The sequence below is a fragment of the Corvus hawaiiensis genome (assembly GCF_020740725.1).
Source record: "Corvus hawaiiensis isolate bCorHaw1 chromosome 41 unlocalized genomic scaffold, bCorHaw1.pri.cur SUPER_41a, whole genome shotgun sequence".
In the NCBI taxonomy this organism is placed as follows: Eukaryota; Metazoa; Chordata; class Aves; order Passeriformes; family Corvidae; genus Corvus; species Corvus hawaiiensis.
In genome coordinates, this window is record NW_025963271.1 from 1 (window position 1) to 14,948 (window position 14,948).

At 60.5% G+C, this 14,948-nt stretch overlaps 1 protein-coding gene across 1 annotated transcript; it reads right to left on the bottom strand.

Annotated features, from left to right (window-relative positions):
* Window positions 1-1,048: 1,048 nt before the first annotated feature.
* Window positions 1,049-14,177, bottom strand: LOC125320827 (integrin alpha-D-like). Its single transcript, XM_048293257.1, has 10 exons — window positions 14,108-14,177; window positions 11,501-11,618; window positions 11,303-11,406; window positions 11,139-11,203; window positions 10,732-10,846; window positions 10,509-10,639; window positions 9,020-9,165; window positions 8,796-8,949; window positions 1,311-1,461; window positions 1,049-1,200 (listed from the first exon to the last, which is right to left on the bottom strand). Exons 1-10 carry the CDS (start codon window positions 14,151-14,153, stop codon window positions 1,049-1,051), a joined length of 1,182 nt encoding a protein of 393 aa, XP_048149214.1. The 5' UTR covers window positions 14,154-14,177.
* Between the last annotated feature and the right edge of the window lie 771 nt (window positions 14,178-14,948).

Below are 14,948 nucleotides of genomic sequence, written 5' to 3' on the forward strand. Positions count from 1 at the left end.
GGGGGTGGGGGATGGGGGGGGGGGGGGGGACAGCGGTCAGGGACCGTCCTGGGGACATTGGGACCCTCCTGGGGACACCGGGACCTTCATGGGGACACCGGGACCCTCCTGAGGACACCGGGACCCTCCTGGGGACACCGGGACCTTCATGGGGCCATTGGGACCCTCCTGAGGACACTGGGACCCTCCTGGGGACATTGGGACCGTCCTGGGGACATCAGGACCCTCCTGAGGACACTGTGACTCTCTTGGGGACACCGGGACCTTCGTGGGGACACCGGGACCCACTTGGGGACACCGGGACCTTCGTGGGGACATCGGGACCCTCCCAGGGACACCCCTGGGGACATTGGGACCCTCCTGGGGACACCGGGACTGTCCTGGGGACGCCCCTGGGGACATTGGGACCTTCCTGGGGACATTGGGACCCTCCTGAGGATACCAGGACCCTCCTGGGGACACCCCTGGGGACACCAGGACCCTCACGGGGACATTGGGACCCTCCTGGGGCCATTGGGACCCTCCTGGGGACACCGGGACTGTCCTGGGGACACCCCTGGGGACACCAGGACCCTCATGGGGACATCGGGACCTTCATGGGGACACCGGGACCCTCCTGAGGACACTGTGACTCTCTTGGGGACACCAGGACCTTCGTGGGGACACCGGGACCCTCCCGGGGACATCGGGACCTTCCTGGGGACACTGGGACTGTCCTGGGGACATCGGGACCCTCCCAGGGACACCCCTGGGGACATTGGGACCTTCATGGGGACACCGGGACCTTCATGGGGACATTGGGACCGTCCTGGGGACATCAGGACCCTCCTGAGGACACTGTGACTCTCTTGGGGACACCGGGACCTTCGTGGGGACATCGGGACCCTCCCGGGGACATCGGGACCTTCTTGGGGACACCAGGACCCACTTGGGGACACCGGGACCCTCCTGGGGACATTGGGACCCTCCTGGGGACACCAGGACTGTCCTGGGGACACCCTTGGGGACACCAGGACCCTCATGGGGACACCGGGACCTCCTGAGGACATCAGGACCCTCCTGAGGACATCAGGACCCTTCCGGGGACCCCCCCCCGGGCCCCCCAAGGCCAGCAGGGGACACCTACGGGCGTCACCAGGGCGCTGAAGCCCTCCTGGGCCATCTCCAGCTGGAAGGAGCTGCTGTGGGCGCTCTGGGTGCCTGCGGGAGGGGCCGGTGCCTGGTCACCTCCTGGTCACCTCCTGGCCACCTCCTGGCCACCTCCTGGTCACTTCCTGGTCACCAGGAGGTCCAGCCCCCCGCCCCGGTACCCTCGATGGCGAAGATCTTCTCCTGCAGCTGGTTCTGGATGTCCCCCAGCGCGTCGAAGTTGTCCACGCGGAAGACGTGGTCGCGGCCGGGGCTGGAGGCGATCTCGAGGAGCTCGGCCTGGGCGTCCGGCGTCTGGAAGGCGCTGCCCACTGCGGGGGATGGGTGGGATGGACGGGGGGATGGGGGGATGGACAGGTGGGAATGGACGGATGGATGGATGGACAGGTGGGATGGACGGATGGATGGATGGACAGGTGGGATGGATGGGGTGGATGGACAGGTGGGATGGACGGATGGATGGATGGACAGGTGGGATGGATGGATGGATGGATGGACAGGTGGGATGGACGGGTGGATGGATGGACAGGTGGGATGGATGGATGGATGGATGGACAGGTGGGATGGATGGGTGGATGGATGGACAGGTGGGATGGACGGGTGGATGGATGGACAGGTGGGATGGACGGATGGATGGACAGGTGGGATGGATGGGTGGATGGATGGACAGGTGGGATGGACGGGTGGATGGACAGGTGGGATGGATGGATGGACAGGTGGGATGGATGGATGGATGGACAGGTGGGATGGATGGGTGGATGGATGGACAGGTGGGGATGGATGGGTGGATGGATGGACAGGTGGGATGGATGGATGGATGGACAGGTGGGATGGATGGGTGGATGGACAGGTGGGATGGATGGATGGATGGACAGGTGGGATGGATGGTGGTGGATGGACAGGTGGGATGGACGGGTGGATGGATGGACAGGTGGGGATGGACGGATGGATGGATGGACAGGTGGGATGGATGGGTGGATGGATGGACAGGTGGGATGGACGGGTGGATGGACAGGTGGGATGGATGGATGGACAGGTGGGATGGATGGATGGATGGACAGGTGGGATGGATGGGTGGATGGACAGGTGGGATGGACGGATGGATGGATGGACAGGTGGGATGGATGGATGGATGGATGGACAGGTGGGATGGATGGGTGGGTGGATGGACAGGTGGGATGGACGGATGGATGGATGGACAGGTGGGATGGATGGGTGGGTGGATGGACAGGTGGGATGGATGGATGGATGGATGGACAGGTGGGATGGACGGGTGGATGGATGGACAGGTGGGATGGACGGATGGATGGATGGACAGGTGGGATGGATGGGTGGATGGATGGACAGGTGGGATGGATGGATGGATGGACAGGTGGGATGGATGGGTGGATGGATGGACAGGTGGGATGGATGGGTGGATGGATGGACAGGTGGGATGGATGGATGGATGGATGGACAGGTGGGATGGACGGGTGGATGGATGGACAGGTGGGATGGATGGGTGGATGGATGGACAGGTGGGATGGACGGGTGGATGGATGGACAGGTGGGATGGATGGATGGATGGACAGGTGGGATGGACGGGTGGATGGATGGACAGGTGGGATGGATGGATGGATGGATGGACAGGTGGGATGGATGGGTGGATGGATGGACAGGTGGGATGGATGGGTGGATGGATGGACAGGTGGGATGGATGGATGGATGGACAGGTGGGATGGATGGGTGGATGGACAGGTGGGATGGATGGATGGATGGACAGGTGGGATGGACGGGTGGATGGATGGACAGGTGGGATGGATGGATGGATGGATGGACAGGTGGGATGGATGGGTGGATGGATGGACAGGTGGGATGGACGGATGGATGGATGGACAGGTGGGATGGATTGGGTTGATGGATGGACAGGTGGGATGGATGGGTGGATGGATGGACAGGTGGGATGGATGGATGGATGGATGGACAGGTGGGATGGATGGATGGGTGGATGGATGGACAGGTGGGATGGACGGATGGATGGATGGACAGGTGGGATGGATGGGTGGATGGATGGACAGGTGGGATGGACGGATGGATGGATGGACAGGTGGGATGGATGGGTGGATGGATGGACAGGTGGGATGGACGGGTGGATGGATGGACAGGTGGGATGGATGGGTGGATGGATGGACAGGTGGGATGGACGGGTGGATGGATGGACAGGTGGGATGGATGGATGGATGGACAGGTGGGATGGATGGGTGGATGGATGGACAGGTGGGATGGATGGGTGGATGGATGGACAGGTGGGATGGATGGATGGATGGACAGGTGGGATGGATGGGTGGATGGACAGGTGGGGATGGATGGATGGATGGACAGGTGGGATGGACGGGTGGATGGATGGACAGGTGGGATGGATGGATGGATGGATGGACAGGTGGGATGGATGGGTGGATGGATGGACAGGTGGGATGGATGGATGGATGGATGGACAGGTGGGATGGATGGGTGGATGGATGGACAGGTGGGATGGATGGGTGGATGGACGGACAGGTGGGATGGATGGATGGGTGGATGGATGGACAGGTGGGATGGATGGGTGGATGGACGGACAGGTGGGATGGATGGATGGATGGATGGACAGGTGGGATGGATGGATGGATGGATGGACAGGTGGGATGGACGGATGGATGGATGGACAGGTGGGATGGATGGGTGGATGGATGGACAGGTGGGATGGATGGGTGGATGGACAGGTTGGGATGGATGGATGGATGGACAGGTGGGATGGACGGGTGGATGGATGGACAGGTGGGATGGATGGATGGATGGATGGACAGGTGGGATGGATGGGTGGATGGATGGACACGTGGGATGGATGGGTGGATGGACAGGTGGGATGGATGGATGGATGGACAGGTGGGATGGATGGGTGGATGGATGGACAGGTGGGATGGATGGATGGATGGATGGACAGGTGGGATGGACGGGTGGATGGATGGACAGGTGGGATGGATGGGTGGATGGATGGACAGGTGGGATGGATGGGTGGATGGATGGACAGGTGGGATGGATGGGTGGATGGATGGACAGGTGGGATGGACGGGTGGATGGATGGACAGGTGGGATGGATGGATGGATGGATGGACAGGTGGGATGGATGGATGGATGGATGGACAGTTGGGATGGACGGGTGGATGGATGGACAGGTGGGATGGATGGATGGATGGATGGACAGGTGGGATGGATGGGTGGATGGATGGACAGGTGGGATGGATGGGTGGATGGATGGACAGGTGGGATGGACGGGTGGATGGATGGACAGGTGGGATGGATGGATGGATGGATGGACAGGTGGGATGGATGGATGGATGGATGGACAGGTGGGATGGACGGGTGGATGGATGGACAGGTGGGATGGATGGATGGATGGACAGGTGGGATGGATGGGTGGATGGATGGACAGGTGGGATGGATGGGTGGATGGATGGACAGGTGGGATGGATGGATGGATGGACAGGTGGGATGGATGGGTGGATGGATTGGACAGGTGGGATGGATGGGTGGATGGATGGGACAGGTGGGATGGACGGATGGATGGACAGGTGGGATGGATGGATGGATGGATGGACAGGTGGGATGGACGGGGTGGATGGATGGACAGGTGGGATGGATGGGTGGATGGATGGACAGGTGGGATGGATGGATGGATGGATGGACAGGTGGGATGGACGGATGGATGGATGGACAGGGTGGGATGGATGGGTGGATGGATGGACAGGTGGGATGGACGGATGGATGGATGGACAGGTGGGATGGATGGGTGGATGGATGGACAGGTGGGATGGATGGATGGATGGATGGACAGGTGGGATGGATGGGTGGATGGATGGACAGGTGGGATGGACGGGTGGATGGATGGACAGGTGGGATGGATGGATGGATGGACAGGTGGGATGGATGGGTGGATGGATGGACAGGTGGGATGGATGGGTGGATGGATGGACAGGTGGGATGGATGGATGGATGGATGGACAGGTGGGATGGATGGATGGGTGGATGGATGGACAGGTGGGATGGACGGATGGATGGATGGACAGGTGGGATGGATGGGTGGATGGATGGACAGGTGGGATGGACGGATGGATGGATGGACAGGTGGATGGATGGGTGGATGGATGGACAGGTGGGATGGACGGGTGGATGGATGGACAGGTGGGATGGACGGGTGGATGGATGGACAGGTGGGATGGATGGATGGATGGACAGGTGGGATGGATGGGTGGATGGATGGACAGGTGGGATGGATGGGTGGATGGATGGACAGGTGGGATGGATGGATGGATGGACAGGTGGGATGGATGGTGGATGGACAGGTGGGATGGATGGATGGATGGACAGGTGGGATGGACGGATGGATGGCATGGACAGGTGGGATGGATGGGTGGATGGATGGACAGGTGGGATGGATGGATGGATGGATGGACAGGTGGGATGGATGGGTGGATGGATGGACAGGTGGGATGGATGGGTGGATGGATGGACAGGTGGGATGGATGGATGGGTGGATGGATGGACAGGTGGGATGGATGGGTGGATGGATGGACAGGTGGGGATGGATGGATGGATGGACAGGTGGGATGGATGGATGGATGGATGGACAGGTGGGATGGATGGATGGATGGACAGGTGGGATGGACGGGTGGATGGATGGACAGGTGGGATGGATGGATGGATGGATGGACAGGTGGGATGGATGGGTGGATGGATGGACAGGTGGGATGGATGGGTGGATGGACAGGTGGGATGGATGGATGGATGGATGGACAGGTGGGATGGATGGGTGGATGGATGGACAGGTGGGATGGACGGGTGGATGGATGGACAGGTGGGATGGATGGATGGATGGACAGGTGGGATGGATGGGTGGATGGATGGACAGGTGGGATGGATGGGTGGATGGGATGGACAGGTGGGATGGATGGATGGATGGATGGACAGGTGGGATGGATGGATGGGTGGATGGATGGACAGGTGGGATGGACGGATGGATGGATGGACAGGTGGGATGGATGGGTGGATGGATGGACAGGTGGGATGGACGGATGGATGGATGGACAGGTGGGATGGATGGGTGGATGGATGGACAGGTGGGGATGGACGGGTGGATGGATGGACAGGTGGATGGACGGATGGATATGGACAGGTGGGATGGATGGATGGATGGACAGGTGGGATGGATGGGTGGATGGATGGACAGGTGGGATGGATGGGTGGATGGATGGACAGGTGGGATGGATGGATGGATGGACAGGTGGGATGGATGGGTGGATGGACAGGTGGGATGGATGGATGGATGGACAGGTGGGATGGACGGATGGATGGATGGACAGGTGGGATGGATGGATGGATGGATGGACAGGTGGGATGGATGGGTGGATGGACTGGACGGTGGGATGGATGGATGGATGGATGGACAGGTGGGATGGATGGGTGGATGGATGGACAGGTGGGATGGATGGGTGGATGGATGGACAGGTGGGATGGATGGATGGGTGGATGGATGGACAGGTGGGATGGATGGGTGGATGGATGGACAGGTGGGATGGATGGATGGATGGACAGGTGGGATGGATGGATGGATGGATGGACAGGTGGGATGGATGGATGGATGGACAGGTGGGATGGACGGGTGGATGGATGGACAGGTGGGATGGATGGATGGATGGATGGACAGGTGGGATGGATGGGTGGATGGATGGACAGGTGGGATGGATGGGTGGATGGACAGGTGGGATGGATGGATGGATGGATGGACAGGTGGGATGGACGGGTGGATGGATGGACAGGTGGGATGGATGGATGGATGGATGGACAGGTGGGATGGATGGGTGGATGGATGGACAGGTGGGATGGATGGATGGGATGGACAGGTGGGATGGATGGATGGATGGATGGACAGGTGGGATGGACGGGTGGATGGATGGACAGGTGGGATGGATGGATGGATGGACAGGTGGGATGGATGGGTGGATGGATGGACAGGTGGGATGGATGGGTGGATGGATGGACAGGTGGGATGGATGGGTGGATGGACAGGTGGGATGGATGGATGGATGGACAGGTGGGATGGACGGGTGGATGGATGGACAGGTGGGATGGATGGGTGGATGGACAGGTGGGATGGATGGATGGATGGACAGGTGGGATGGACGGGTGGATGGATGGACAGGTGGGATGGATGGGTGGATGGATGGACAGGTGGGATGGATGGATGGATGGATGGACAGGTGGGATGGATGGATGGATGGATGGACAGGTGGGATGGATGGATGGATGGACAGGTGGGATGGATGGATGGATGGATGGACAGGTGGGATGGACGGATGGATGGATGGACAGGTGGGATGGATGGGTGGATAGATGGACAGGTGGGATGGACGGATGGATGGATGGACAGGTGGGATGGATGGATGGATGGACAGGTGGGATGGATGGGTGGATGGATGGACAGGTGGGATGGATGGATGGATGGATGGACAGGTGGGATGGATGGATGGATGGACAGGTGGGATGGATGGATGGATGGATGGACAGGTGGGATGGACGGGTGGATGGACAGGTGGGATGGATGGATGGATGGACAGGTGGGATGGATGGGTGGATGGATGGACAGGTGGGATGGATGGATGTATGGACAGGTGGGATGGACGGGTGGATGGATGGACAGGTGGGATGGACGGGTGGATGGATGGACAGGTGGGATGGACGGATGGATGGATGGACAGGTGGGATGGATGGGTGGATGGATGGACAGGTGGGATGGATGGATGGATGGACAGGTGGGATGGACGGATGGATGGATGGACAGGTGGGATGGGTGGACGGATGGATGGACAGGTGGGATGGATGGGTGGATGGATGGACAGGTGGGATGGACGGATGGATGGATGGACAGGTGGGATGGGTGGACGGATGGATGGACAGGTGGGATGGATGGGTGGATGGATGGACAGGTGGGATGGATGGATGGATGGACAGGTGGGATGGATGGATGGGTGGATGGATGGACAGGTGGGATGGATGGGTGGATGGATGGACAGGTGGGATGGATGGATGGATGGACAGGTGGGATGGATGGGTGGGATGGATGGACAGGTGGGATGGACGGATGGATGGATGGACAGGTGGGATGGATGGGTGGATGGACAGGTGGGATGGATGGGTGGATGGATGGACAGGTGGGATGGACGGATGGATGGACAGGTGGGATGGACGGATGGATGGATGGACAGGTGGGATGGATGGATGGATGGATGGACAGGTGGGATGGATGGGTGGATGGATGGACAGGTGGACAGATGGACGGGTGGGATGGGATGGAGGGACAGACAGTTGGATGGACGGATGGATGGACAGGTGGGATGGATGGATGGATGGATGGACAGGTGGGATGGATGGGTGGGATGGATGGACAGGTGGACAGATGGACGGGTGGGATGGGATGGAGGGACAGACAGTTGGATGGACGGATGGATGGACAGGTGGGACGGATGGACAGGTGGGATGGACACACAGACAGGTGGGATGGACACACAGACAGGTGGGACGGATGGACAGACAGAGCCATCGACCGGACAGAGCCGCCACGTCCGGCGCCTCACCCCGATGGCGTAGCGAGTGACTGCCATGCTCTCGGCCAGCGGGATGACGTCCGAGTAGCTCAGCTGGTCCCCGAACTTCTCCCCGTCCGTGACCACGATCAGGATCCGCCGGGCGCCGGCCCGCGCGCCGCGGCCGGGGACGAACATCTGCCGCCTGCCGGGCGAGCGGTCAGCCGGGCCCGGCGCGGCCGGGGCGGGGCCGGGAGGGGCCGCGGGGCACTCACAGGACGTGCCGGATGGCCGTGGCCGTGTAGGTGGAGCCGCGGAGCTGCCCGACGCTCCTCAGCAGCAGCGCCGGGTTCGGAAGGCGCCGGAAGGTGCGGAAGTCGAAGTGGTCGTGCAGGAGGTGGGAGAACTGGGTGAGGGAGAACTGGCCGGGGGGACAGCGGCGTGACCGGCGGTGACCAGGGCCGACCGGCAGAAAGGTCACCCCGGAGCCCCCGAGATGGCCATCGGGTGGTCAAAGGTGAGCATCAGTGGAGGTGAATGACCCAGGATGACCGATGGCCACTGGGGGGTCACCACTCGATGTCAATGGAGCTGAGTGACCCAAGATGACCAACGGCCATGGAGGGGTCACCACTCGATGTCAATGGAGCTGAGTGACCCAGGATGACCAACGGCCATGGAGGGGTCACCACTCGATGTCAATGGAGCTGAATGACCCAGGATGACCAACGGCCATGGAGGGGTCACCAATTGATGTCAACGGAGCTCTGAATGACCCAGGATGACCAAAGGCCATGGAGGGGTCACCACTCAACATTAATGGTGCTGAGTGACCCAAGATGACCAACGGCCATGGAGGGGTCACCACTCAACGTCAACGGAGCTCTGAATGACCCAGGATGACCAACGGCCATGGAGGGGTCACCACTCGATGTCAATGGAGCTGAATGACCCAGGATGACCAACGGCCATGGAGGGGTCACCAATTGATGTCAACGGAGCTCTGAATGACCCAGGATGACCAAAGGCCATGGAGGGGTCACTACTCAATGTCAACGGAGCTGAATGACCCAGGATGACCAACGGCCATGGAGGGGTCACCAATTGACATCAACGGAGCTGAATGACCCAAGATGACCAAAGGCCATGGAGGGGTCACCATTCGATGTCAATGGAGCTGAGTGACCCAGGATGACCAACGGCCATGGAGGGGTCACCACTCAACGTCAATGGAGCTGAGTGACCCAGGATGACCAACGGCCATGGAGGGGTCACTACTCAATGTCAACGGAGCTGAATGACCCAGGATGACCAACGGCCATGGAGGGGTCACCAATTGACATCAACGGAGCTGAATGACCCAAGATGACCAAAGGCCATGGAGGGGTCACCATTCGATGTCAATGGAGCTGAGTGACCCAAGATGACCAACGGCCATGGAGGGGTCACCACTCGATGTCAATGGAGCTGAGTGACCCAAGATGACCAACGGCCATGGAGGGGTCACCACTCGATGTCAATGGAGCTGAGTGACCCAAGATGACCAACGGCCATGGAGGGGTCACCACTCAACATCAACGGAGCTGAGTGACCCAGGATGGCCAACGGCCACTGGGGGTCACCACTCGATGTCAATGGAGCTGAGTGACCCAAGATGACCAACGGCCATGGAGGGGTCACCACTCGATGTCAACGGAGCTCTGAATGACCCAGGATGACCGACGGCCACTGGGGGGTCACGGCCGGCACCCGGGCGGGCGTTACCTGGACGTCGGCGCCCTGGAAGCGCTTCATGACCTCCACGATGAACGTCTTCATGGTGTTGAACTCGTGGGGGGCGATGCTGCCCGAGCCGTCGATGAGGAACGCGATGTCCATGGAGCTCTTGGGACACTCTGGCCGGACAGAGGCGGGGGGGACACGGCCCCGAGGTCAGGCGGGACCGGGGGGTCCCCGGCGCGGCCGCCCCCGGGGACACCCCCCGTACCTGGGAAGGCGTCCGGGAAGCGCCGGAGCGGCTGCAGGGCCGAGTCCAGGTGGACGCAGAAGCCGTTGAGGTGGACGTTGACCCCGCAGGCCTGGGGAGAGGTGGGGCCGCAGGCCTGGGGGGGGGGGGGAGAGGAGGGACAAGCCACATTTTGGGGGTCACCGGCCTCGATTTTGCCTTGAAAAGACCCAATTTCGGGGCAAACCCCCCCTGAAGTCCCTCGGGAACATCGATTTGGGCTCCGAGCTCCAAAGAAACCACTGAAAACCCCCGATTTCGGGGGCGAAACCTCCCGGAAAAAAAAAAAAAAACCCCAAAACCACACCGCGAATTTGGGGTTCAGCGCCCTCGATTTCACCCCAAACCCGCTCCCAGTTCCCCAAACCGGTTTGGGGGTCGCCCCTCACCAGCACCCCGCCGTCTCCGGCCGCCAGCGCCAGCCCCAGGGACGAGTTGACCGCTCCGGGAGGTCCTGGAAGGCCACGGGATGAGACCCCCCCACCCCTTCTCCTTGGGGGTTTTTGGGGGTGGGAGGAGAGGGTGTCAATTTTTGAGGAGGGGGGTCTCTCACCGGTGACCGGAACCTTCTGGCACCTTCCCGACTGGAAGCGGCAGCGATAAATGGCCCCGGTCTCGTTGGCACCGCCGCGCTCCAGGGGGGCTCCCACCAGGACCCTTGGGGTGGGCAACGGGGGTGGGTGGGGGGGCTGGTTTGGGGTGGGGGGTCGGGGACCCCCTCCCCATGCCAGGGACCCCCTCCCCGCTTTACCAGCCGTCGTCACTGGTGCCGAACTGGGCCACGCTGGTGCCGAAAGCGCCGGCGGGGTCGCCCTGGAAAACCAGCGGGGTCTCCACGTCCAGCCCGGAGCCGCCGCAGGAGAGCAGGACTGGGGGGAGGGGGCACAAAAAAAAAAAGGGGGGGACGATTCAGGGGGACCCCTCCTCCCCCAAATTGGTCCCTCGTGAGCCCCATCCCCGCCCCGAGGCCCAAAATGTTGCCTGGACCCCAAAATTCACAGCTGGGGCCCCAAATCCACCTCAAATGGCCCAAAATCCACCTCAAAACCACTCCAAACCCACCCAAAACCACCCCAAACCCCACCCGGACCCCAAAACCCACCCAAAACCACCTCAAAACTCCTCAAAACCCCAAAATCCAACTCAAAACCACCCCAAACCCCACCCGGACCCCAAAACCCACCCAAAACCACCTCAAAACTCGTCAAAACCCCAAAATCCAACTCAAAACCACCCAAAACCCACCCAAAACCACCTCAAAACTCCTCAAAACCCCAAAATCCAACTCAAGCCCACCCAAAATCCACCTCAAATGGCCCAAAATCCACCCCAAACCACTCCAAACCCCCCCGGACCCCATAACCCACCCAAAACCGCCTCAAAACTCCTCAAAACCCCAAAGTCCAACTCAAACCCCACCCAAAATCCACCTCAAAACCCCCAAAATGTCACCTGGACCCCAAAATCCAACTCAAAACCCACCCAAACCCACCCAAAACCTCTCAAAGCCCCCAAAATCCACCCCAAACTCACCCAAACTCATCTCAAACCCCCCAAACCCACCCAAATCCACCTCAAACCCCACCCAAACCCACCTCAAACCCACCCAAACTGACCTCAAAGTCCCCCCAAACCCCCCCAAATCCACCCTAACCACCCCAAATCCACCTCAAACCGCCTCAAACCCACCCAAACTCCACCCAAAGCCCACCTGGACCCCAAATCCCACCTCAAAGCCCCCCAAATCCACCCCAAATCCACCCAAAACCACCTCAAAGCCCCCAAAATCCACCCAAAACCCACCCAAACTCACCCGAAACCCCCCCAAATCCACCCTAACCACCCCAAATCCACCTCAAACCGCCTCAAACCCACCCAAACCCCACCCAAAGCCCACCTGGACCCCAAATCCCACCTCAAAGCCCCCCAAATCCACCCCAAATCCACCCAAAACCACCTCAAAGCCCCCAAAATCCACCCAAAACCCACCCAAACTCACCCGAAACCCCCCCAAATCCACCCTAACCACCCCAAACCCACCCAAAATCCACCCCAAACCCACCTCAAACCCCACCCAAAGCCCACCTGGACCCCAAATCCCACCTCAAAGCCCCCAAAATCCACCCAAACCCACCTCAAAGCCCCCAAAATCCACCCAACCCCCCCCAAATCCACCCTAACCACCCCAAACCCATCCAAATCCCACCGCAAACCCCCAAACCCACATCAAAGCCCCCCAAATCCACCCAAAACCCACTCCAAACTCACCTCAAACCCACCCAAACCCCACCCAAAACCCTCCTGGACCCCAAATCCCACCTCAAAGCCCCCAAAATCCACCTCAAACCCCACCCAACTCACCTCAAAGTCCCCCCAAATCCACCCAAAACCCCCCCAAATCCACCCAAAACCACCTCAAACCCACCCAAACCCCACCCAAAGCCCACCTGGACCCCAAATCCCACCTCAAAGCCCCCAAAATCCACCCCAAATCCACCCAAAACCACCTCAAACCCCACCCAAAATCCACCCCAAACCCACCCAAACCCACCCTAAATCCACCCAAACCCATCCAAATCCCACCTCAAAGCCCCCAAAATCCACCCAAACTCACCCAAACTCACCTCAAACCCACCTAAATCCACCTTAAAACCTCTCAAAGCCCCCGAAATCCACCCAAAACCCACCCAAACCCCCCACCAAATCCACCCTAACCACCCCGACACTCACCCAAACCCACCTCAAAGCCCCCAAAATCCACCTCAAACCCACCCCAAAGCCCTCCTGGACCCCAAATCCCACCTCAAAGCCCCGAAACCCACCCAAACCTCCCCCAAATCCACCCAAACCACCCCAAACCCACCCAAAACCCACCTCAAACCCCCCCAAACCCACCTCAAACCCCCCCAAACCCACCTCAAACCCACCCAAAATCCACCCAAATCCACCCAAACCCACCTCAAACCTCACCCAAACCCACCTGGACCCCAAATCCCACCTCAAAGCCCCTAAAATCCACCCAAACCCACCCAAACCCACCCAAAGCCCACCTGGACCCCAAATCCCACCTCAAAGTCCCCAAAATCCACCCCAAACCCACCCAAAATCCAGCTCAAACCCACCCCAGCCCCCCCCCAACTCACCTCAAAGTCCCCCCAAACCCACCCAAACCCACCCAAAACCCCCCCAAACCCACCTCAAACCCCACCCAAACCCACCTGGACCCCAAATCCCACCTGAACCCCCCCCCCCCCCCCCAAATTTACCCCAAACCCACCCAAAACCACCTCAAAACCCCAACCCCCCAAACGCCCCCGCCCCTCCCCCAGCCTCGCCCGGCCCGGGGGTCGCCCCCCACCCGTGGCCAGCAGCCCCAGGGCGAGCGGCAGCGCCCGCGGGGCCATCGCGGCTCCGAAGCAGAAGTTGGGGGGTGCGGGGGGGAGGGGCAGGAAGGTGGGGGTGGGGGAGGGGCGGGGGGGGGTGGGGGAGGGGTGTGAAGTTTTTGGGAAGAAGCGGCCCCGAAAGCGGCGCTGGGGGGGGGTGGGGGTGGGGGAGGGGAAGTTTGGGGTGCTCCCCCCTCCCCCCCCTCCGGCCACGCCCTTGTGGTCACCGCGGTGACGTCATCGGCGGAGTCACCCCCCCCCCCCCGGTGCGGAAGGAGCCACATCCCGTGGGGGGATGGGCCGGGCTGGGGGGGGCCGGGGGGGAGGGGTCAGTTGTCCATCGTGCGAGGGCTGGCGGTGGGGGCCGTGTGTCCGTCCCTGCTGTCCGTCTGTCCGTCTGTCCGTCTGTCCGTCTGTCCACCTGTCCATCCATCCCTACTGTCCATCTGTCCACCTGTCCACCTGTCCACCTGTCCACCTGTCCGTCTGTCCATCTGTCCGTCCCTACTGTCCATCTGTCCGTCTGTCCACCTGTCCACCTGTCCATCTGTCCGTCCCTACTGTCCATCTGTCCATCTGTCCGTCCCTACTGTCCACCTGTCCATCTGTCCATCCGTCCGTCCCTACTGTCCACCTGTCCACCTGTCCACCTGTCCATCTGTCCATCCATCCATCCATCCATCCATCCCTACTGTCCACCTGTTCCTACTGTCCATCTGTCCATCCCTACTGTCCAGCTGTCCAGCTGTCCACCTGTCCATCTGTCCACCTGTCCATCTGTCCATCCATCCATCCATCCATCCCTACTGTCCATCT